Genomic DNA, 25,610 nt, shown 5'->3' on the forward strand with positions numbered 1-25,610 from the left:
TTTTATTATATTCTAAATATATTTAATATATTCTACAAATAAATTTAGCTTATTTTTGTGGCTATAAAATGAAAAATGAAAATATTTTAAATTTCTCAACTGTAAAGAAAAGAATTCCAGTAGAAAAAAATAACAAGTATACATACATCTTCCCAGACAGCATCCAATTCTATCGGAGGAGCAGCTTGTTTTAACATACTCTTAAATGCAGATTCTTTTCGTTTCATCTTCCGAGCCTCTTCTTTTTCTCTTTCACGTTCACGGGCTTCTGCCTTTTCTAGTAACTATTAGAAAATCATATTTAATCAGTTATAATAGTATCATAAGTATTAGCTGAAATAATTTATTGTTAATTTAGGAATCATGCATTGTTTAAAACGAGCTTGTCCAACCCATGGTCCACGGGCCACATGTGGCCCAGGATGGCTTTGAATGTGGCCCAACACAAATTTGTAAACTTTCCATTATAAGGTTTTTTTGCAATTTTTTTTTTTTTTTTAAGCTCATCAGCTATCGTTAGTGTACTTTATGTGTGGCCCAAGGCCTGGTTTATAATGGCCATTTTATGTATAATACCAGTTAATTTGAGCAAAAGAAGTTTAATATCAATCCATCATCTAAATAAAGTTTTTTGTTTTACCTTAGCTGAAAGAGTGGCTACTACTCTGTAAAATTCTATTCATATTCCCTTATTCCAATACTCTGCAACTTAGCTGCTTTTATCTGAATAAATTAAAAACTATACTACTAAACTACAACAGAAAAAATAACTTACGCTATTGAAAGCCAATTTGATATTTCCAGCATCTAATGTAGTTGATCTTTTAGTTGAACTGATTATCGCCACAAAATCTTCAAAAGTAGTATTTACTTCAACTACAAATCCTTTATCCTAAAAAAAAGAAATCTTAACATTAATAATGCATAAATCAAAGGAATACAGTACTAACTTTTAAGATGTACTATTGGTTAAAAGGTAAGAATAAATATAGTTATTTACCTTTAGAATGTCTTTTATTATCTTCTTCTCATCATGATAACGTGCTTTAAGATCCTCAACATAAAACTTGAAAAGATCAAGTGCAGTTGATCCTAATGAAAAAACTAAAGAAGTCAAAAGCTAGCTCTAACCAAAGAGCTGCAATTACTTTGTTGTTTAAAAAAACAAAAATAAAGCACCCTTTCCCCCAACACAATCACCTTTGCATTTGGCCCATTCCAACTACTACCATAACGGTAAATTAGGAAAAGAAAATAATCTTACCAGGCTGACCAAGCATGTTAGTGAATCTAATATCAGAACTAATAGTTGGATACAATTCCATCCAAGATGACATAGAATGTAGTTGTCCATGTTCATGTAATTCATCTAAAAATATCTAGGGAGAAAAATTATATTTGAAAAGTCATCTCGAGTACATGAGAAATAAGAGTCTAACATGAAAACACACAAAAATTTTGACATAGTTAAAACTCTTCTACCAATGTTATCCCAAACCTGTTGGGGAACAAAGAATATTTGCTATTCGGGCAAAGTAACAACTGCCTTTAGGCAAAAAAATATTTTGTCCTTTAGAGAAAATAACTTTGGAAACAGCACATTATCTTCCTAAGGTTCTATTTCCTACCCTTTAAGATAGAACCTAATTTTTAGCTTTAAAAAAAAAAGGTAAAAGTTAACTTAAATTACTGGATATCTACCTCAAATGATGAGGCTAAAGAATGTATATGCATGTTTCCTTAAATGTATACTTTCTGCCTTTAAAAATAGTGCCTAATGTGTTCTAGGTATTTTTATTTACTTTTAAAAAACAAAGGGCCTTAAGAGGAGGATGTATAATTTTCCCAAAGTAGTTTGGAGACCTAGGATTCAAACCCATATCTAGTTTCAATTTCCACACTTCCTGCTTCCAACCCAATCCTTAGGGAGTTTAATCCTATACACCAGGGGATCCCAACCCCTGGCCACGGAACCGGAACCAAGCCACACAGCAAGAAGTGAGTGGTGGAACAAGCATTACCGCCCGAGCTCCACCTCCTGTCAGATCAGTGGTGGCATCAGATTCTCATAGGACTACGAACCATATTGTGAACTGAGCATGCCAGGAATCTAGGTTGTGTGGTCCTTATGCGAATCTAATGCCTGATGATACCAACTCCCCACCCCACCCCACCAGGAAAAACTGTCTTCCACTAAACCCGGTGCCTGGTGCCAAAAAGGTTGGGGACCGCTGCTATACACAAAGGTGCCTAAAAGAAACTGTAATCCTATATTCCGTTCCCACAATTCCTATACCTGCACTGTTCAATAAGGTAGCCACTGACCAAACGTAGCTTCTGGGTACATGAAATGTAGCTAGTCTGAGTTGTGATGTGCTGTTAAGTATAAAACACATAATGATGTTGAAGATTTAATACCACAAGTACTAGCAATTTTTAAAAATATTGATTACGTGTTAAAATAATATCTGGTTATATTGGGTTAAATTACTAAAATAAATAAGAAATTAAAATCGCATTTGTGGCATTCACATTTTTATTGGATAGAGCTGTCCCAAAGTAACATCAGGCCCTTACAACTCCACTCACTCCTCTTCAAACAAGACTAAATATGTCCATACTCCCTTACAACTCTCAAATTCTTTTCTCAAACCCTGCCTGTATCTACCCTTTTGTCAACTACCCTTACCCTTCAACATAAATGGAATTTTGTCTTAACCACTCTTGTTGTGCTCACCAGCTTACTCACTTGCTTCCTCTTTTGAGTCTCTAAAATAGTTTGGAAACCATCATCAGTGATGCTCTAGTACCTTAGAACTTACCTCACTCTATCATACCTGTTTTGCTAGTGTTTCTTACACTTCCAGACTGGTGAGATCTGTCTGATAAAGTCAAAGAACTGTGAGACTGAAATTATTTCAATAGTGGATCCCTAACCTGAAAGAATCACCTCAGGAATATATTTTTTAAAGCAATATGAATTAATATCCAGATATTTGGAATATTAGAAGATGACCGATGTGAATTCAGGTTTGAAAACCACTCTGACAAAACTGTATAGTTCTTATTCTCTTCTATTTTACTTGCCCCATTTTAGGGGTGAAAAAGCCTTGCCTTTTACATTATGGAAAGCAAGTTGCTTCAAAGATGGCTGAGCTTGATGTTTCTTCTTCTCGTGGCACTAATGACATCTTGGATGACGTAATTCTTTTTTCTTTCTCTTGGTTGAGGGCGGGGTATGTTTGAGCCCTGTACATTGCAGGATGTTTAGCAGCATCTCTCGCCTCTACACACTAGATGCCAGTAGCATGTTCCCCACAAATACTGACAATCACAAAATCTTTCCTGATTGAGCACCACTGTCTTAGATCCAAATCGGTATTAATTTTTCTCCATCTTCATCCTTCTTTTTGTTCTCTTATATACTGTTCTCAATGTAACTATATTCATATATATGCTTGAATTCCAAACTTTCCGAGATTTTGTTTAATGAGAATCACCCTTATTTTTCAATTCTTCCTTCATTCTCTCCCTCTTAACTGGTTTTCTCTTACCCAAGAAAAGCCTTTCTCTTAACTGCAAGCTTATTTGAATTTTACCTTATTGAATATCTTTCAACTATTTGGCAGACCTTTAACTTTCCCTACCATGCCAATGGTCACTAAACACCTTAAACACCACTCTTAACACCTTAAATGCCACTCTTAACAGTATTCTTTCAGTCCTCATTCCATAAAAATTTCTTAACATATTACTTTAGGTGGATTGCTTTACCTCAGGGGTTTCTCAAAGACTCATTTGAAGGACTGTTTAAAAAAATCATATTGTTAGGTCCCATTTCCAGAATCTGATTCTTTCAGTCTGACGTGAAGTTTGAGAGTATGCATTTTCATAATTTCCCAGGTGATACTGATTCTGTGCATCTGGGGATCATGCTCTATCTTAAAATTCCAAACTCTTGGCTTCTGAGACACTATACATTCCCCTGGTTCTCCCTGAAAGCCTCAGATCAATCCTTTCCAGACAACATTGACTTCAAATACCAGTTTTAAGACATAAGAAAAACAAGATCATAGTTTCCTTGTCATAGACGTGATGAATTTTCTGATTAGCAAATGAACACTAAATAAAAAGATAGTCATCATCATAATCATAATTACTGAGAAGCTCTCCATTAATGATCTTTTATTGTCTAATGCCAATCTTCTCTTTTAATTCATTTCACTAAAGTCCTAAATAAATCTTTTGGAGTAGCAGAACAGGAAAATTACCAGGCTGAATATTTAAAAGAATATTAATACAACATACTTAACACCAATTATATAAGTAGAAATCAGAAACTATGCCAGACACATAGCAATCTGATTCAAAGCCACATTTAGGCTTATTTAAGGAACTGTAACAGCCTTTACATCAAAATTTTGCCTCACAGTCTCCATCTTCAGTATTGTTTACATTATAGTCTCGTATTTTCTATGACCAAGACCTTATTTTCACTGTATTATTATTTTTTCATATATGTCTCCTTATTTTAAGCCACTGCAAAACCTTCATCAGAGACATTAAAGCTTAAGTTGTGGAAGAGTGTATAATAGCCCTCCTAAGAATCTGTCCTCCCCTTCTTCCTGGGCACATGGCTGCTTAGCTAAAAGCTAAGTTTTCTAGCCTCCTTTGTGTAGCTAGTTGTGGCCATGTGACTAAATTCTCAGCAACTGAACCCAAATGAAGGAGGTGAGCAGAACTTCTACATCATTAGCTTTAAAAAGAACTGTTCTTTCGACTTTTTCCAAGTTAAAATGTGAAATGGGGGCAGCATACCCCTAACTCTGCAGAGAAGGTTAACATGCTAGGGCACTGGTTCTCAAAGTATGGTCCAACAGTATCAGTATCACCTGGAAATTTAGAAATTAAATTTTCAGACTCTACCCCAGACTTACTAATTCAGATTCTTCAGGTAAGGTTAAACAATTTGTGTTTTTAACCGTTGTAGAACATGATCAAGTCTAGAAAGTCACTAAGATAAAGGAACCCATCAAGAGTAATAAATGTTTTCATTGAATAAGGACTGAAATCATTCTACTGGCTGTGACATTTAAGACAGTAACCTTTGGCATAGCACGAATAATTTTTTTTTTTTTTTTGGAGACAGGATCTCGCTCTTTCGCACAGTCTAGAGTGCAGTGGCGCCTTGGCGGCTCACTGCGGCCTTGACCTCCTGGGCTCAGGTTCTCCCACCTCAGCCTCCTGAGTAGCTGGGACTACAGGCGTGCACCACCACACCCGGCTAATTATTATTATTATTTTTTTGTATTTTTAGTAGGGACCGGGTTTCATCATGTTACCCAGGCTGGTCTTGAACTTCTGGACTCAAGCAATTGCCAGCCTCAGCCTCTCAAAGTGCTGGGATTATGGGTGTGAGCCACCGTGCCTGGCCAGAATAAAGTTTTTAAAAGTCCTCCACTTCATTCTGATACACACTGAATTTTGAAAACCACTGCCTTAAGGGATGGCAATATGCTCTGCCCTAGACCAAAAAGACTGTTACTTCAAGAAAAAAGCTTATTTAAGCCATTGTAACCTAGCATTTATCCTAATACAATGGTTAATGGAAGAGACCCTGTAATCAAAACTGCATGGATTCAAATTCTGGCTTCACTATTCAGCAGCTGTTGAACTTGGGCAAGTCACTTCACCTCTCCATTTCCTTAGTTATATAAACTTATATAACAAAAACAGTAAGTACCCTTATAAGGTAAGACTGTCATAAACATTGAGATTACAAATGTAAATTGTATTGACAGCAAGCAATCAAAGACTATTAGCTATTATAATTATTGAAATAGGTGAGATATGAAATGCAAAAAATTCATTGCTCCATGATATTTTCTATCACTGAAAATAAAAATGATACTTGAAGATGAAAATGAACTACTAGCTAAAAAACATGCAATCCCAGGTCCTTTTTTTAGTGTTTAAGAAATTATGGCCCATCCCCAAACTATACCCTAGCAGTCCCTTTGTCCTCCAGAGACTAAATATCATCTACTACTGACTCAACACACATATTTTGTTTCCAGTCATCTCTCCTGTTGTTTTTCCCAACCGAAACCTCATTTATCAATGTTCATCTGTAGAACTTAAAGAGTTAAATGTGTATGAGTCCTCACAAAGCCTAAGTCTATGATCTGGGAACAGTTGTCTCAAAACTCTTTGTATCACTGTTAAAGTTCAGTAAGTATAATATAAAACTAAGTTAGAAAAGAGAGCTTTTTCTTTTACCTGGAAAGATTCCCTATTTTTTCGCTGTCGTCTCCTTTCTCTCAGCAAACTCTTCTGTTTTTCTTCTTCTTCCTCCTTTTCTAAAGCCCGAATGTGTTCTTCAAAGCAAATTAATGCATCTTCTTTGTCCATATCTAAAGTATTTGCCAGTTAAAATTTAGAGTGTCAAATGTCAACAAGTAGTTTATTTGCATTAGCTCCCCCAAAATTTCAAAATCACCTGTCAAAAATACTTGTAGTTAGGCTAGGGTGTGGTGGCTCATGCCTGTAATCTCAACACTTTGGAAGGCTGAGGTGGGAGGATTGCTTGAGCCCAGGAGTTCAAGACTAGCCTGGGCAACACAGCAAGACCCCGTCTCTAAACAAACAAACAAACAAACTTGTATTTAAACTCCAATATGATTTGTGATCAGCTGCATAGGAAAGTTTTAAAGAAAATTTCACAAATAACTCAATAAAAGACATTCTGAAACATGTCATAGAATAAAACAAAGGACACGCATATGGCAAAACTAATGAAAATAAAAGTGTTATGATAAAATCTGTCTGCAATATCATAATTATTCCAGGAGCTTTTCAAAGTATAGAACTGTACACCCTACAAAAAAATCTACTTAAGCATGACTTTTAGAGGGGTAGCCGATAAAGCTATAATTTAAAAAGCAATTGGTTAACTCAGAAAGAGTACTTAGGGAAGCCTAATGTAAGATAATTCTAACACATTTTTTTCTTTTTACAAATCTATAATGTTATTACCTCAAGAAAACAACATGAGTAAAATGCGGTAATTCATTTAGTTCTTACCAAGTTACACACAAATGGCTAAGCATAATTTCAAATTTGACCTATAATTTAAATATTTCAAGGATTAACTGATAAAGCTACTTTAAATTTGAAAAAATATTTTGTCATGAATCACAAACTCAATCAGAAAGAAATGTCCTATTTGGAAATAAATAAAATACTTTTTCAGAAATAAACAAACAACTGCATAAAATTCCGTTAGTTATCTCATATAAAAAGTGAAAGTAATTCTTTGCTGCTGGAGGACGCTGTTTAAAACTATTTCTCTTACTCAGCCATTATTCTTACTTTGTAACTCCTCATCTTCTGCAAAAGTTGGATTATCCATCAGATACTGCTGGGCTTCAGACCAAGTGGTAGAGTATGTTACATTAGCCATGTTGTCAAGTATGTTTTTTAAGGCTTCCCAATTTCTCTTTCGCAACTGCTTTGCTTGTTCCTATAGCAAAAGTATGAATATGTATGTTTCAAAGTTCCAAGAAATTAAGATATTTAAATTGCAATTAGTGACAGCTTCTTTATATTCTAATGGATGACCAAATTTCAAAGGTTAAGTCAAATTTCAAGTAAATTTCATTTACTTTAAATGGCCACACTGCTGACTTTGCTAATGCTCTTGCCTAAGTGCTTGGCTTTGGTACTTAGCTTCAAATTTTCCACCTCCTTCTAAAAGCCAGAATCTGGAAACCATGTTTTTGGCTTTTCCCCCATACTACATAAACCTTTCTACTACTATTGCATTACAGACAGTCTGAAACTAAGGTTACTATGGACAAGTCACATTGCAGGTAAATGCTAAAGTCTTCAATGACCTTCAGCTATGTTTAAATTTGATAATACTTGCATCTATATGTGTTCCTTGGAAACCAGATGACATAAAATATAATAGTGCACAATGAAAAAGAGACATGAGTAAAATAGGTATTTTAAAACGTTGTTAGTAGAAACAACTGCACATTGCTGTCATTCTCGTAACAATCATGCTTGTTATAAGCAAAAAAACCCCAGCATTTTTAAACCTAATGAGCAAAAAAGGTATCGTTTCAAAGTGAGCATAAGATAGCCAATTAATGACAATACAAATAGTTGAGTGAGTACCCACTGAGTCTACATCAGTACTTAATATGCTACATGAATGATAAAGAAGGTTATTATAGAAGCTATACATTCCATCACTAAATTTTACTTCCAATAAATAAATCTGCTATACCACATAAACTGGATAAACTAAGCCACAAAAATGTACATATTATAAAACCAATCCTCATCAGAATGAGGAAACATCTTGTGTTATCTATAAATACCAATAACTAAGAATAAAGAATACCTTTTCTTTTTTTGAAAGAAAGAACAAAACATCTTCATAGATTTCAAGACGATCACGTTCTGATATTGCATTCCAAACTTCCATCTCTCCAAACATTTGCTCTGCTTTTCTGTTAAAAAAAATTATTATACAATAAAAATTAATTTTAACCAATTTTTAAACTAAATTTAAAACTAGAAAATGAATACTTCCTATTCGAAGTTCACAAATATATTAAAGACAAACTCCTGGATAATTATGAAAAACAAAAAACAAAAAACAAAACAAAAAAAACACATGCCTCCCTCTCTCCTTAGAGATAGAGGGGATAATTCACATTAGGCACTGCTTATAGTCTAGACTACCTCTATATCTAAGGGCAGCTACACAGACTACCAAACTGCCTACAGAACTAAATTACAGACTTCTCTGGAATACTGAGGAGATCAAGGAAATACATACAGAAAATAGGCTTCATAACATATCAAAAAAATTTTAATATTACCCACAATTTTACATAATAAAGCAATCTAAAATGAAGAATGCTATATAAAACAATTATTCAAAATGCTATGCCTACTTAATGAAAATAGCCTCTTTTTACTCCACAAATATCAATAATTTCAATGTTTTTAAGTAAAAGGCAATCAAATTTTATTTTTGTTTTTTTTTCTTTTTGAGAGAGGGTCTCGCTGTCACCCTGGAGTGCAGTGGTGCAATTATGGCTCACTGCAGCCTTGACATTCCCAGGCTCAAGTGATCTTTCCACCTCAGCCTCCCAAGGAGCTGGGACTACAGGCACGTGCCAACATGCTTGGCTAATTTTTGTATTTATTTATTTTTTCTCTAGAGACAGGGTTTTGCCATGTTGCCAAGGCTGGTCTTGAACTCCTAGGCCCAAGCTTGCCTTGGCCTCCCAAATGGTAGGGATTATAGGTGTGAGCCACCACGTCTTGCCTCCAACTTGATTACTGAATAGTCTTTCTCCCCTTCTTCCAGTCTCTAAAAAACTTATTAAGTCAACAAGTTAAATTCTACATTTAACTACAGATTTATTTTGTACCTCATCAAGTTTCCACGTTCATAATCATCTAGTTTTATTTAATGAGCTCTAGATCAGCTACTACACATGGCAGAAAAGTATGACACAAACAACAATGTAGTAAACATAGGCCATGTAACACTAAACATCTTACTTGTATCTGGTTGTAGAAGTCATTTTCTCATGATTTTCAAGAAAACGCTGAAAGGATTCCTTAGCCTCTTTGTACTTTGATCTTGCTTCTTCTTTTTCTTCTTTTTCTGTCTGGACTTTATAGGCATTAAAGGCTTGCTTTTTTTCACTTAACTTTGCCAAAGCACTAATATAAAAATACCACGTAAGAGTAAACACAGGCAAAAGAATCAAATATTAGTGGTTTGAAAAAAATAATAAAATTGTTTACACATATAAATTTAAAAATTTTCAAAAATTTATTAAAGACAAATGATTATAGAAAGTAATTTCTACTTTTAAAATAATTACTATTTTATATGTAGCAGGGTACTCAAATTGTTTGATAAGCCTTTGACTTTTTGGTTATTAGACATAAAACAACTCTATACTTGGTATCCTAAACAGAAGTCAGCAGTTAAATGTTTTATCTTTCTACACAACTTTAAATGTGCTAGGCCTGCTATGCTCAAAGTGAAAAGTAAATAAAAAGTTGAAGTACTACCTGTATCGTGGATCATTAATAATCATTTTCATAGCCTGCTCCCATGAAGCATTCGATGGTACCCGCTGAAAATAATTTAAATGAAAAATTAAAATTTCACACAAGAATAGTTTAAGTCACATAATAGGAAACTGAGTATAATACTAACTGCAAACATCAAGCATTTCCCTTTGCAGGAGTTTGAAACAAGTTTTAAAAAATAGTTTTTTATTGAAGGCAAATCTGTGTAATACACCTATGAACTAAAATGAAAACTTTAACTGAAATTTAAATAGAGCACAAATGCTTTTTTCTTAGACTACGGATAAAAGATAATTATTATGAATTTAAAAAAAAACCCTTAAATTAAATATTGGGTAGAAATGTGCCTGTGTAGTACCTTGTACACAACAGTTTCTGTGTTGAAAGTTTCACAAAAATGTTCTTCAAAAAAAAAAAACAAGACATATTTTGTTGCTTTTCAGTTACAACAGTTCATGAGATTGGTATTATCAATACCATCAAGGTTTAATTAAAGAGTAACGTCATTTGTTGGGTAATTATTACACATCACATAAAAATCTATAATATATGCTTGATGTCAAAAAGCTAAGAAACAATAAAAATCTGCAATATTAATACCTTTTCTTTCAATAATTCTTTAAAAGCTTGCTTTGCCTCTTCCTTTGTATTCCAAGTGTATGTTTTCTTTGCTGGTTGGCTCTCCTCCTCTTCTTTTTTGGGAGTAAACCTAGAGAGAAATTCAAATGTGGTATTTATCAATTAAATAAATTTTTGCTTCATTTAGAAAAATAATGCCTAAATTGTTTAAATGTTTGATGTTGAAATAAAATTTGACATTTAGAATAAAAGCTATATGAACTCTAAAAACACACTTATCTGAAGACAAAGAAATAGAGATAATCGTCTCCTAAAACTTCGGTTATTAAATCAGTTTTTAAGACCCTGGACAAATGACAAAATAAACATTTAACTGACTTAAAACACTAGCTCCTCTGGCCCATAGGTTAATAGTTTTAAATGGCTTATTAAACTCATTCAGTGGTTTCACATTAGTGCTATAATAACTCTAAGGATTTGGGCAAGTGTGAAGATAAATAAGATGTAAGGATCAATCTAAATCAGGATTGACAAACTACAACCCACTCTTTTGTCTATTAATTTTTGTAATTATAGTTTTACTTGAAAATGCCCATGTTCATTTGTTTACACATTGTTTATTGCTGACTGTGCTACTACAGCTGAATTGAGTCACCATATAAAGACTATATGACACAAATAATCCAAAAATATTTCCAATCTAATATTTTATGAAAGTTTGATGTCAAACAAAAATTAATACTACCCAGAATTACTAACTTGTTTAATAATTGGTGGTTTTCCTGATGAGAAAAAAATGGTAGAAGCCTTACATTTCTTTCTACATAAGGGAATGCATGGGTCGGGGTCGGGGGATGAAAAAAAAATAAGTAGAATGCTTAGGTGAAGAGACACTGTAGCAGATACTGACAAAAAATGATCTCTGTTATAGTAATTAAAATCAAAAGCATATTATAATGACTCAGACACTATACCAAGGAAATGCTGGAATGAAAAAAAGCAGGAAACAACTGTTTAATGTTAAACTTATGGAAAACATTATTGAAGAAAACTTTCAGTATGACAAGACACAAAATAAAGTTATTCCAAAAAGCCTAAATATCTATTGATACGAGAGCACTTCCATTTACGCACAATCAAATGATAATAACCCATCATTTGACATGATGGGTACACATTTCTATCAATGTGGAAGATGTCTCTGATATATTAGATATATATTCGTGTATCTTAAATGTAGAGAAAAGGGGGAGAAAGTATAAAACAAAATGTTAATTTCATTTTCATGCCTTCAAATACACCATACAGATTTCTTTTAAAACTTTTGAAACATCAGAAAAAGTTATAAATCTATTTTGACTTTGGGAAACTAACATATGAAAAACAAAAGAACACTTAAAATAGGGGATGGATGATATGAAAAACAAAAGAACACTTAAAATAGGGGATGGATGGATGAAGGCAACATGCTTAAATATTAAGATGGATAATCATGTTTCAATAATGAGATTATGGTTAACTTTTTTTTTTAAAAACATGAGGGCACCCTTAAGGTCAAGAAATTTAGCTTGACCTCACTTTCTAAAGCTCTATAAAGCATAGCCATATAAAATGTACTAGACTACAGGGTATGCAAGTACACACAAACCGTGAACTCTGACAGATAACAGCTTTATTAAAAAGTTGTAATACTACAGTCTCACTAAGAGTGAAAAGTTTTCTTGGATCTGGTGTTATCTTTTAAATGTTTCTCTACTTGACTTTCACTTAGAAAAATAATCACAGTATTATTTTAAGTTGTATTTCTTTATTATTATGGCTGAATGGCTTTTCATATACTTCCTAGACAACTTTCTTTCTCTGTAAATTGCCTTTTTTCCTTGGCCAGGTGGAGTGGCTCGCACCTATAATCCCAGCATTTTGGGACGCTGAGGCAGGCCAATGAGCTAGGCATGGTGTGTGTGCCTGCAGTCCCAGCTACTCAGGAGGAGGCTGAGATGGGAGAATCGCTTGAGCCCAGGAGGTCGAGGATGCAGTGAGCCCTCATCACGCCACTGCACTCCAGCCTGGGTGACAGAGGGAGACCCCGTGCCAAAAAAAAAAAAAAAAAAAAAGACAGACAGGGTGGCCTTGCTGTCTCACCCAGGCTGTAGTGCAGCGGTGCAATCATAGCTCACTGCAGCCTTGAAATCCTAGGCTCAAGTGATCCTCCTGCCTCAGCCTCCTCAGTAGCTGAGGTTACAAGTGCTGGCTAATTTTTAAATTTCTTGTAGAGACAGAGTCTTGCTATGTTGCCCACGTTGATATTAAACTCTTGGCCTCAAGTGATCCTCCTGCCTCATCCTCCCAAAGTGCTGGGATTACAGGTGTGAGCCACCATGCCCAGCCATAAACTGCTTTTTTTCCCTCCATAATTCATTTTTCTACAAAGCTGTATTTTTTTAACTGATTTATAGGAGGCTGAAACCCAAAACACCAATAACCAAAGAAACAATACACCTATCTTAACTGAAAATATTGACAGTTAATCATGAATTTTTGCACTGATCTCATGTAAAATATTGCATCAAAATATGATGTATCTTGCTTACTAAGGTTTTTGGCAATCTTTTAGATTTGTGCCCCAACTCCCTATAGCCTTGGCTCTACTTGTTAAAATTTCACTGAACTATTTTTCAAGTTTGCCGGCATAACCCTCCAAAATTCGGCCTGAAAACTGATCAACTGTCTTAACGGCCTGATATTACGATTCTCAAAAAAATTTATTTAAACAATTAATGGCCACTAACGAAACTGGCAATTACTTTTATTAATGAAATCTGGTACTGATTTTCAGAAGACAAGTTACTAAACTTACTCAGCTACAGTTTCTGGCTTAGATGTTTCTTCTCCAGTATTACTGGATACTTCCACACTTTGATCCTGAATAGCAGGGGTACTAGTAAGTTGTGCTTGTTCCTCAGTTGAAATAGTTACTGTATTCTCATTATCTACAACAGTAGCAACAATGGAAGTAACTTCAGGCTCAGGAACAACTGGAACAGTTCCACTGACAGTATTAGAAGTAGAAGTGGAAGCATTGGCATTGGCTGCAGCTGCTGCTGCTGCTGCCGCTGCTGCTGCTGCAACAACAGCAGCTGCTGCTTCTGCAGCAGCCATGGTGCTCATTGTGGTCGGAATTTCTGTTGTAGGGACTGGGGCTGTTGATGTTGTGGTGCACTCTTCTTGCTTACTATACATTAAAAAAAGAGAACACTGGTCATTTCATTATTGTAATCAGAAAGCTAAATAAAGGTAGCTTTAAAATGGTCATAAAATCAAATAATAAGAAAAATAATTGAAGGAAAAAATAGCAAGAAATGCCAAACCCACTAAAAAAGATTTTAAAACCACAGAATGTAACTGTACTACTTTAATTCCGTTAACATTTGTGGTAATGTATTACAGGCACTCAAAAGTTCAGTAAGCGTTCACATTTATAAAATACCCAATCTATCAGACTGTATTACACCATGAAATATGACCTGTATTAAAAAGTTCTCTAAGAACTTTAAATTTTCTGCAATTCGCCCATTTAGAGGAAACCCTATATAAAGGAAGAGATACACAGATATATTTCGTCCATTCCCTAATCAACTCAAACTGAATTTAGGACTCTTCTGTAACACAGTCTTCTTAATTTGTTAAGGGATACAGTCCAAATTCTAATAATTACTGTATAGCAAAACATCAAATTGAGTAAATATCCCCCTCCCTAATTTTTCCTCAACAAAATGCTACAAGGACATCAAAATATCAAGCCTAACATGTTAATTATTTGTATTATGAAAATTGAGAAAACACAACGATATCATAGGAGAGACCAAATTTGTAAATAAAAATTGATGTCCAAAATTGCTTACCTGCTTTCTTCAGCTTTGATCATCGCTATTAAAGAGAGGAAAAAAAGTCATCTACCAGTTTTAAAATATAATCACTGAAAAACTTTAAAAGAAGATAAAGTATCATACAATAGGATTTCATTTACCATCCTAAAAAATAAAAAATCACTTTTACAGAACAAATTCTTGCTCCAGAAGTCTAGTATAGCAAATAAAGAATAAAACAAATTTAAATAAGAGTAATTACTAGGAAAGCTTATTCCATGCTGCTGCTTTCCCAAAGGCTGCTCTAACAACTCTATGAAAGTATCTGCATAACTCTGGATGAAAATAGTATTTTCTCCAGGGATGAGACTAGTTTGATATATTTTAAGATACTAAATTCAAAATGGGATCAAATTTATTATAAAATTCCAGCACATATATACTAGCATTGACAAGTAGATAGATAGTTATGCACACCAACTATTTGTAGTAGGGTTATATCAGAAATGAGCTTGATACTTCGTAAATGATCAACTGGGAATCTACCTATCTACAATATTATTATTAGCCAATGCTAGTATAGGTAACTTAAATTGAGCTTTAAAGATCTGCACAATTTCATTTTTCATTCCAGTACATCTTCCTTTGGATGTAACAAAAATATCTTTTATTTAACATTACTAGGGAATGAGGTTCTTCACATTAAGTAATAATACAAGCCTAACTCTTTATAAAAATATTTTTAAAACTTATCACCCTTTAAAGAAAAACATTTCTGAAAATCTGTTTAGGATGGCTGGAAAAACATACTTAAGAAGTTATCATTAATAATATAAATTAACATTTTTCTGATACAATGATGATCTATCTATCTAATGAGGTGGCACAAGGAAAAGGTAAAGGGGCTTAATATGACAGTCTTTTAGGAAATTTTTATTCTCTTTTCCTGCCAGATGTCATTCCACATCACTACTTTATTAGCCCCATTCTCCTACAGTCTGCTGCTTCTAATTTTGTATAATTTATGACACTAGATTCTATTAGAAGTGAGTATAAAAACTAGATTTTCAATCCTTACTTATTATCTCTATTTTAAGTCTTAGGTTTTATATTTAGTATTAAGTATTTCTAGATTTTTAAGGGTTATTCTGATTAGTTCCAATGTTGAAAAATTTTCCCTTTATAAGTGAGGCATGATACTTGGTTTACCTTAATTCTTCCATAAAGAACATATCAAGGCTATTTTGCAACGCTGTGCTAAACAAAACTAGCATTAAATATATAGTCTGACAATATACTAACAAAATATAAATGGATACCGATTCAAGGTTCTCTACTGTCTATTACCATGAAATGAGTTAAAACACATGTTCTATGTATGCACCACTCATAGTAGGATTTGGAAATTTTGTATATGAACTCCTTGTTCAATTGAATGATAAACGATTTTTTTTCTAAAAACCAAAGTACGACTTTAAAAGCTACAAGCTCATTTATAATATAACCCTTTAATGAAAAGAATTCTTAGAGATTTTTCACTGCAGATTTATCCAATCATGGTTAGTGAATATTAGTGACATACTCTAATAAAAATGTTAAGTATGACAGAAAATGAATTATCAAAGCAGCTCACCATGCAGGTTTGATTTTGTAATAAGACTTCCAGCAACAATGGTATTCTGGTATCCTAGTTTCAGTGGAATCAAATCAAATAAAAATCTATTTAAAATCTATAGAACTGAGATCTAAAGCAACAAGAAAATAAGAGCCCAAAAAACTGTTATACGCCATTTTAAATGTTCTAATCATTTAATTAAAAAAAAAAAAAAAGGCCTTTGTTTGAACAATCCTATTCTGGAGGAATTGTTTCAAAGTGAATGGCATATATATGTACAACATATACATTGAAAACTACTTTTCCCCATTTTACCTTCAAGATCCTCAAGTTCTTTAGGTTTGGCCCAGCGAGATTCTTTTGTTTGAGAATTATAATAATAAGGCTTTCCAGAATCTGATTTGTATTCCTTCCAGGGGCATTTAGATAAGAGTTGCTAAAGAGGAAAAAACTGTTTGTTAATAATAATATATTTAACATCACGGATCATTTGCATGGCTGTTTTCGGTAGAAATTACCAATTGATACAATTCTAAAACTTGTGAGATGATGGTAATAATATAAACTATCAATTATTGAATATTCACTGAGTGATGCCGTTTGAATACATTATTTAATCTTTATAACACTGCAAAATGTGTAACATAATTCTGTATCTAGGGACTGTTACTTGAAGTCAGAAAGTAACTTGTTTAAGGTAATATACTCATTAAAAAGCAGAGACAAGATTCAAAACCAGTTCTACGTGAATTTCAAATCCTATTTACTGTAACCATTCACACCCCATTATAGGTCAAGATTATCATCCACATTTAACAGACTTCTCTAATACTAGTTGGAAAACCATAAAAGTTCAAAAAAACAAAATCTAGTTTAGTCATGCTTAGATTTCAATTTCGTAGTTTATGAATTAACTTATTATGTAAGAAAACATGTAGGTATAACATACTTAAAATCTAATAAACAAAACCTGTTAGGGTAGTATGAGAAATCTATTCAAAGCGTGAATCCAAACAGAGTGTCTTGGACAAAGTATGTAATTAATATCATTGGCAATAAATCAGTACTGGAATACATGTTTTTAAAAACTGGCCAACCTCCCCTCCCAAGCACTGCTGTGCATGTTAGTACGGCAACCTGGAAAATACTTTCACCTTCTCAAATTCCTTAATTAGGAAGAGAAGAAAACAAAAAGGTATACCACCAGCTAGGATGAAACTTAAGCATAGCCTGGAGTGCCAGAACAACTCTTACTTACTTAGCACCCCAGAGTTTCTAATTAAACAACATGCAACATTGCTTAATTCAGTTTATTCCTTCAACCTTAACTTTTTCTTCAATATCTGTATATTTTGAATGGTAAAACTTACAACAAAAAACAAAATAAAAACACACTTTTTAAAAGGGCATTTCCTGCAAAGAGAAAACTTCCCACTCTAAGAGAAGGAAATATTTGTAGGTAACTTAATTTCATCTCCACTACTCTTAACCCTACTGGAAATTTAAGAACTCAGTAGAAGTCATTTAAAATCACCCAGTTTTGCTATAATCAGAAACAAAAGCAAGCGGCAGGCAAAGAAATAGTCTTCCCCACTTCCAATTTATTCTTTAAATCACCTTTTTAAAATTGATCCCACTCTACTAGGTTTTCTAAGCAGGGGCAAAATCAGTAAATAAAATTATTCAGATGAGTTTTATTGCTCTTCTTCCCAATTGGTGTGACTATACTAACCCTCTTTTTTCCTGAATGTCTACAGATCCTCTTCTGACCTTTAAGCAGTACTGCTCTTTGATAATCGACTACTTATAGAATCCTAAAAAATATGCCCCAGTCTACTTGACAGTCCCTAAATTCCAGCTCTCAAACTTTTACCTCAGCAGGTGTTTTAAGATCATCTGGTTTCTCCCAGGTAGACTGTTTGGTTTCAGTGTTGTAGTAGTAAGTCCTTCCATCAGGTGATTTATGTTCAGTCCACATTGATTTCTAAAGAATAAAGATTATAAAAAGATGTAAATTATGTAACAATGCCATTGACAATATCAGTATCATTAGTTCCAAGGCAATAAATATATTAAGAAATCAATTAAAAGTAAAAAAAAACTGGGCATATTTTGACAGTTTAAGTAATCTAGAATAATTCATCAATACAAGTAGGAAGGGAACTGAAAAACAAGGTTTTTAGAGTACTTCAAAAGCAGCACAGGTAAATTCAAGTTTCAGGATCTCTCTGAATTACAAAGATAAGACTACTCTCCTAAGTACAGTAACTTTATAGCTTACATACAAAAGACAATCTTTCAGAATACAAATCTGTGCCTAGTGGATAAAGAAAATATAGGAACTACATGCTAATATATTTGAACTCACCATGTGATCATCTGTTCATCTACTCTAGTCCAAGGAATACTTCTATCAACTTAGACAAAGTTCCAACTGACATGCCATAAAGAAAGACACAGCTGTCAAAACAGCTTCTGGACAACAATCAGAATTTAACTATCAACCAGATGAAATTTAACAGGGATAAAATGTGTATGTGAATGCCTCAAAACAAGATAGGTGAGATAAAATTTTACATGAATGAAACTATAGAATATAAATTCACTATTAAGGTCAACAGAACACACCAAGAACCTACTAGAAGTTGCTAATGATACTTCAGGCAACACTAGATAACCCTCAGATAAAAGTTGGTTAAAAGTTTTAAAAGGCATCATGAATTAATGATTTACTAAATGATATCAAAGGTAGTAAATCTAGTTTCAAGCACCAGATTTTCCAGATGGTGACAAATTTAACTATGTTTGAAGGGTTACAAAAATGATTTATATAATATTTCCTCAAATCTAAGACATATTATTGTACAAACCTGTTAAGAAAAAATAAAATCGCTGTCAAATGATCATATGCTTTTTTACCACTCAGATTTTACTTCAAACTTATTGAAAGTTAGTCTTACTTCTCATTAATTTTACCATATACCACTTTTATGCATACATGAGAAAAATAGGTAAATAAAGTACTTAAGAGATCCCTTAAATTTCCTCACACTGAGACTTTCTGTGTCAGAGTTGCTGATATCCATTATATTCCAAATATAAGCTCTTTAGCATCAAATGTTGGTAATATAGTATATCTTTAAAAAAAATCATAAAACAAGTGAAAAATCACTGGTACTGGTTCTTAATGTCTTTCGTACCTATTTAAAAGGCTGATTTTTTATTTTTTCTTATCAACATTAAAGAGTAAGAGCTGACCTAGTTTTGATTTCTGTTTTGGGAATGTGACTGAACATATGTGACTCATTTCTTTACCAATTTTTTCACCATAATCATTTTATTCCTAGCTCCTAAGGGAGTGCCATTACTTTTATGATTTTCTTTGAAACCAGTGACATCCATTCTTTTGATGTGGGCACTTTTGCTGTTTACTCATGCACAACTGCTACCCTGACAAGGGAGGTCACAGACACTATGGATTACAGCAGGGGTCTCCAACCCCAAGGCCGTGGACTATGGAGCAGTTCCAGCCCGTGGCCTGTTGGGAACTGGGCCGCACAGCAGGAGGTGAGCAGTGGGTGAGCGAGCAAAGCTTCATCTGTATTTGCAGGCGCTCTCCATCACTCGCATTACCTCATGAGCTCTGCCTCCTGTCCTATCAGCGGTGGCATTAGTTTCTCATAGGAGTGCAAACCCTATCGTGAACTGTGCATGTGAGGCTGCTGCTCCTTATGAGAATCTAATGGCTGATGATCTGTCACTGTCTCCCAACTAGATGGTCCCATCTGCAATAAATTTCTGCATGCTGTAGCAGGATAATTAGATAATTCCAAAGCTGTGTTAAATTCTAGCACTTTAAACTGGATAAAACCACCATAATATCTCCAAAGCAAATACAAAACAGGTGCTGGAAAAATAATGTGGCTTTCTGTTATTAGCTTGCTTTAACTTCTTTTCATCAAAAGGTGGTGCAATTAGAAACACAAATGTGGAAACTTCAACTATATGGTAATGCTGTATTTCACAAATTAAATGGTGTTAAGACAGATAAAGGGGTTTATATTTTTCTTTTAAAAACAACTAATGATCTCAGTAGCATCTCAAAACTGCACCACCACCACCTAAACAGAGTTCTACCATAAGCTGCAAAACTGTGTAGACTATGTTCAACTTTTCAAGTCACATCTGCTAAGGAGCATCAAGGAAAGAGCAAAATCAGCAAAACCACAAGGAGATAAAAGAATAAAAAAGAAAAGGACACTGTATAGTTGACCAAATGATGAGGAGGGAGAGGAGACACAAGCTAATAAAACAAATAGAAATCAACTTAATATTCTCTAACTATTTATTTGAGCCTTATAACTAATTACACTACAAAGCAGGTATAATCACTATCTTTCTATAGATAAGAAAACCAAGGTTTAGCAAGGCTGGTAGCTTGCTCATAGGGACTTGGGAAATGACACTAGAACATCGAGCTGCTTTTCAAGACCACAATTATTTTATTACCAACAGTTATTATGTTAGTAAAAAATTAGATATGAAACAGCAGTTCTGGGAAATCAACTAAAACAACTTTTTTTGGGGAGTAGGTAGATAAACTGGGAGTGTATCAGCAAAATAAGGGATAAAATTATCCTTACTATATCTACAATCAATATGAAAACACAGTCTAATGGAAAAATAAACATGGCCATAGACAGAATACAGTTATTATATTAGATGTTCAACTTCACTAGCCAATCAAAAAACCACACATTAATAAAAACTTTTTGCTCATCAGATAAATGACAAAGACCATTAATATACAATGCAAAAGGTGTGTGAGAAAGAGGGTACTCTCATGTGCTACTGTTGGGAATGAAATTAGCATAAAGGCAATTCAGCAGTTCTTACGAATATTAAAAATGCAAACGTCACCGCTTGAACCTGAAATTTCACTCTGAAAACTTCCATTCATATCGTTGCAAACATGTACAAGGACGTTATTTATAAGATTATTACGTGTAATGGTGAAAAATTAGTTAACTCAATGTACACCCATAGGAAAACAGGTCAATTATGGTCCATTCATATTACTGATTATCCTACTTGCAAAAAGATAGAAAATGTCTAAAATGCAGTGCCAAATGATACAGTGGCAAAGATATATACAGAAAAATCATTTGAAATGCAAAGAAAACTGGGCATAAGGAAAAAAGCATACACATGTAACTATCACAAGTAATAAGCTCTTCAGAGTTGGAAAAAGCTAGTCAACAAGACACAACAGTTTTAAAGAAATTCAATATACTCAAACTCAATCTTCTGTGTGTCATGGAGACAAACACATATACACACATATTTGTACAATGTATAAGCTGAATTTATGAAAACTAAGAAAAAAATGGCTAAATCCAAACACTGAATAGAAAAATCCCCTCACTACTCTAAATAAGGAAAATATTAAAAAGCCGTCCAGGCATGGTGGCTCACACCTGTAATCCCAGCACTTTGGGAGGCTGAGGTGGGCAAATCACCTAAGGTCAGGAGTTCAAGACCAGCCTGGCCAACATGGTGAAACCCCATTTTCTACTGAAAATACAAAAAATTAGCTAGGCATGGTGGCGCATGCTTGTAATCCCAGCTACTCAGGAGGCTGAGGCAGGAGAATCACTTGAACCCGGGAGGCAGAGGTTGCAGTGAGCCAAGATCGCATCATTGCACTCCAGCTTGGGTAACAAGAGCAAAACTCTGTCTCAAAAAAAAAAAAAAAAAGAAAGAAAAAGAAAAAGCCAAATAATAAACAGAATTGAGGAAAAATACAATCACAGATACAGATTTACAACCAATCAAAACCTAGAGAAAATGATTTCCAAGCAAATCACTTTACCAAAATTGACCCCAGAAAAAGCACATCACACTTGAACATCCCAACAACACAGACACAACAGAAAGATACAAAACCAGATGGTTTCACAGCAGAATGTTATACAACCTTTGAAGAACACAGAATTGCAATGTTACATCATGATTTCAGATTATGGGGAAAAAAAGATGAAATGCTCTCCATTAATTAACAAGAAGCAGAAAAGATAGCAAAAGAGCATCATGAATTTAAATTTAACAATATATACACTCTGACCAAACAGAATTTACTGTAGAAGTGCAAGAGTAGTTCAATATTAGAAAATCTACAGAAGAAATTATTTCCACTACCTAATCAAATGAAAACAAAAATAGGTGATCCCACTATTAAACTTTGTATGATCAAATCACACCCAGAAAACTAAGTTCACAAGTATTCAAAAAATAAAAAAAAAACACAAAATGCGCAAATGAAATAATTTAAGAAATAAAAAACCTAAATGATTAAAAGGCAATCAGTTATCACCCTAAAGCCACTTCCATTAAAATCACAAAAACATGCCTGGAATCACTAAATTCTAGCAAATATACCACAGCAATAAAATGAAATTGCTGGTGTAAATTTTGGAGAAGTAAAGTTCTCTTGCCTTTACTGCTATTTTTATACATATAAAATTCCAGTGAAATCTAGTTACAGTTTTAAAATACTATTTGAATTGGTAAGGAAATCTGGTAATGTTATTGGTTACAAGACAAATACAAAAAATAATCTGAATAGACGATAACTAGGTTAAAATAAAAATAGGAAAAATACTGTACTCACAATGTAACAATTTTTTCTTTTTTTTTTGAGAAAGGGTCTCACTCTGTTGTCCAGGCAGGATTGCAGTGGCACGATCATAGCTCACTGCAGCCTCAAGCTTCTGGGCTCAAAAGATCCTCCCTCCTGAGCCTCCTGAGTAGCTGGGACTACAGACACACACCACTATGCTGGGCTGATTTTTTATTTTTTGTAGAGACAGGGTCTCACTTTGTTGCCCAGGCTTGTAACACATTTTTACAAAGCAAACAGAAACTTTAAAAATAGGATACCTATTTACCTTACCTAAACAGAATTTAAAACAAAAATCATAATGGAAAAATGGGAGACTATATACTGGTAAAAAGTAACAGATCAAAAATTATCCTAAACACATATGCATATGGCAATTTAACCTTGAAATTCAGAGAGAGGCAACAGAAAAATACAGGGAGAAACAGATGACTCATCTTTTCTAGTTAAAGATTTTAATTCACTAACTTCTTATGTAGATCCAAGCAGATGAAAGACATGCCAAGATGCAGGAATAACAAAGTAACTTTATATAGCACACAGAATATTCTTAAAAACTAGCCCTGAACAAGAACATACATGAAGCTTTAATAAACTGTAAAGAACTTGACATCTTAGAGACTGTACTTTCTGATCATAATGCAATAAGGATAGCTCATAAAAAAAAGTTCCCCAAAGGTACAATCCATGAAATAATTGATAGGCTGAAATAACAGATTTAGTTGTCATTAAAATTAGAAACTTCTGCTCTGTTAAAGATCGTCTGAAGAATGAGAAGATAAGCCACAAACTGGGAGAAAATAGTTGCAAAAGACTTAATGTGATAAAAACCTGTTATCTTAAAACTCTACAATAATAAAACAATCTGATTAAAAAAATAGGCAAAAGATCCAAAGAAACACTTTCCCAAAGATGTAAAGATGGCAAATAAAAAGATGCTCCAAATCACATATAATTAGTCACAAATTAAAGCAAGATACATTATACACCTACTAAAATGGCAAAAATCCAAAACACTGATATTATCAAATGCTGGTGAAGGTATGGTATACCAGGAATTCTCATTCATTGCTGTTAGGAATTCAGAGTGGTGCAGCCACTTTGGAAGACAATTTCAAGGTTTCTTAACAAAGCTAAACATACTCTTACTACACAATCCAGCAATAGTGCTCCTTGTTATTAATATCTACCCAAATTAGCTGAAAACTTACGTTCACACAGAAAACCTGCACATGGATGTTTATGGCAGCTTTACTCTTAATGATCAAATCTTGGGAACAACCAAAACGTTCTTCAGTACATGAATGGATAAAGTGTGGTACATCCAGATAATGGAGTATTATTCAGTGAGAAAAAGAAATGAAGTATCAAGCCATAAAAAGACAATGGAGGAAACTTAAATGCATATTACTAAGTAAAACAAGCCAATCTGAAAAGGCTACATACTGTATGATTCCAACTATATGAAATTCTTAGAAAAGCAAAACTACGGAGGCAGAAAAACAAACAAACAAACAAAAACAATGGTTGCTGCAGTAGAGGAGGAAGAAATGAATAGGCAGAGCACCAATTTTTAGGGCAATGAAACTATTCTGTGTGATACTGTAAGGGCTGATACACACACATTCATTATACATTTGTCAAAATATATAGAATGTACAATATTAACAGTGAACCCTGATAAAAACTGTACTTTGGATGTTAACAATTTGTCAATGTATATTCACCAATTGTAATGTATGTACCAATCGGGTGTGACATGCTGACAGTGTGGGAGAGCAGTAAGTTATTTTGGGGGGGGGGGTATAATCTGGGAACTCAACTATCCACTTAATTTTGCTATAAACCTAAAACTGCTCTAAAAAAACAGTTATCTATTTTTTAAACAGAAGTCCCATGTCTGGAAACCAAGAAAAACATACCCCTTAATAAAGAAAAAAAAATTCTTTTTTGAGATGGGGTCTCCCTACTAATGTGCGGTGGTGGCGTGATCTCGGCTCACTGCAGCCTGCATCTTCCTGGGCTCAGGCAATGCTCCCACCTCAGCCTCCCAAGGAGCTGGGACTACAGGTATGTGCCACCACACCTGGCTAATTTTTGTATTTTTGTAGAGATGGGGTTTCACCATGTTACCTAGGCTGATCTCAAACTCCTGGGATCAAGAAATCCTCCCACTTCTGGCTCCTAAAGTGCTAGGATTACAGGTGTAAGTCACTGCACCTGGCCAGGAAAAGTATTAATATTGGTTTAGAAAAACACAAATAGAAATAAACAGTGGAAAAGGAAACACAGATATAAATCCCAGAATATGTGAGAATTTAAGATATGACAATAAAGAGCTTTCAATTGAAGTCAGAAAAAATGGTTTGATAACTGACACAACTGGCTATCCATCTTATAGACAGATATTCCAGATGAATCAAACACTTCATAATAAAAAAAGCAATAAGAATCTTCCAAGAAAATATATGAGGAAACCTTTGTAAAAATTTCAATAAACGCATTAGCTAAAAATGATAACCTATCTATTTACCACATTAACATACTAAAAGGTTGTGTGGCAAGATCATTAAAAGCAAAATCAACAGACCAATGACAGACTAAGAAAAATATTTGAAATTCATGATTATTAAAGGGTTAACATCAATAACATTTGAAAAAACTCTTAAAATGAAATTTACAAGAAAAAATAAAAAATAACCCAACCTAAAAACAGGAAAGGACAGGGATAGGTTAACAGAAG

The 25,610-nt window shown here is 33.9% G+C and overlaps 1 protein-coding gene across 10 annotated transcripts in view; it reads right to left on the reverse strand.

Annotated features, from left to right (window-relative positions):
* Positions 1 to 25,610, reverse strand: part of PRPF40A (pre-mRNA processing factor 40 homolog A) — a 61,862-nt gene that overhangs the window by 7,207 nt on the left and 29,045 nt on the right. For 3 of the 10 annotated variants that reach the window (XM_054548884.2, XM_009237713.4, XM_009237710.4), the window contains 15 exons: positions 18,062 to 18,172; positions 16,504 to 16,624; positions 16,207 to 16,260; positions 14,610 to 14,634; positions 13,565 to 13,939; positions 10,729 to 10,837; positions 10,108 to 10,172; positions 9,586 to 9,750; positions 8,411 to 8,519; positions 7,372 to 7,522; positions 6,280 to 6,413; positions 1,265 to 1,379; positions 1,001 to 1,104; positions 776 to 892; positions 147 to 284 (listed from right to left, as the gene is read on the reverse strand). In XM_054548884.2, coding sequence (XP_054404859.1) covers positions 147 to 284; positions 776 to 892; positions 1,001 to 1,104; positions 1,265 to 1,379; positions 6,280 to 6,413; positions 7,372 to 7,522; positions 8,411 to 8,519; positions 9,586 to 9,750; positions 10,108 to 10,172; positions 10,729 to 10,837; positions 13,565 to 13,939; positions 14,610 to 14,634; positions 16,207 to 16,260; positions 16,504 to 16,624; positions 18,062 to 18,172 — 1,893 coding nt within the window. The remainder of the gene's footprint in view (positions 1 to 146; positions 285 to 775; positions 893 to 1,000; positions 1,105 to 1,264; positions 1,380 to 6,279; positions 6,414 to 7,371; positions 7,523 to 8,410; positions 8,520 to 9,585; positions 9,751 to 10,107; positions 10,173 to 10,728; positions 10,838 to 13,564; positions 13,940 to 14,609; positions 14,635 to 16,206; positions 16,261 to 16,503; positions 16,625 to 18,061; positions 18,173 to 25,610) is intronic. The other 7 variants (XM_054548885.2, XM_054548883.2, XM_054548881.2 and 4 more) reach the window with 3 other exon arrangements.

Source organism: Pongo abelii, chromosome 11 (assembly GCF_028885655.2).
Source record: "Pongo abelii isolate AG06213 chromosome 11, NHGRI_mPonAbe1-v2.0_pri, whole genome shotgun sequence".
In the NCBI taxonomy this organism is placed as follows: Eukaryota; Metazoa; Chordata; class Mammalia; order Primates; family Hominidae; genus Pongo; species Pongo abelii.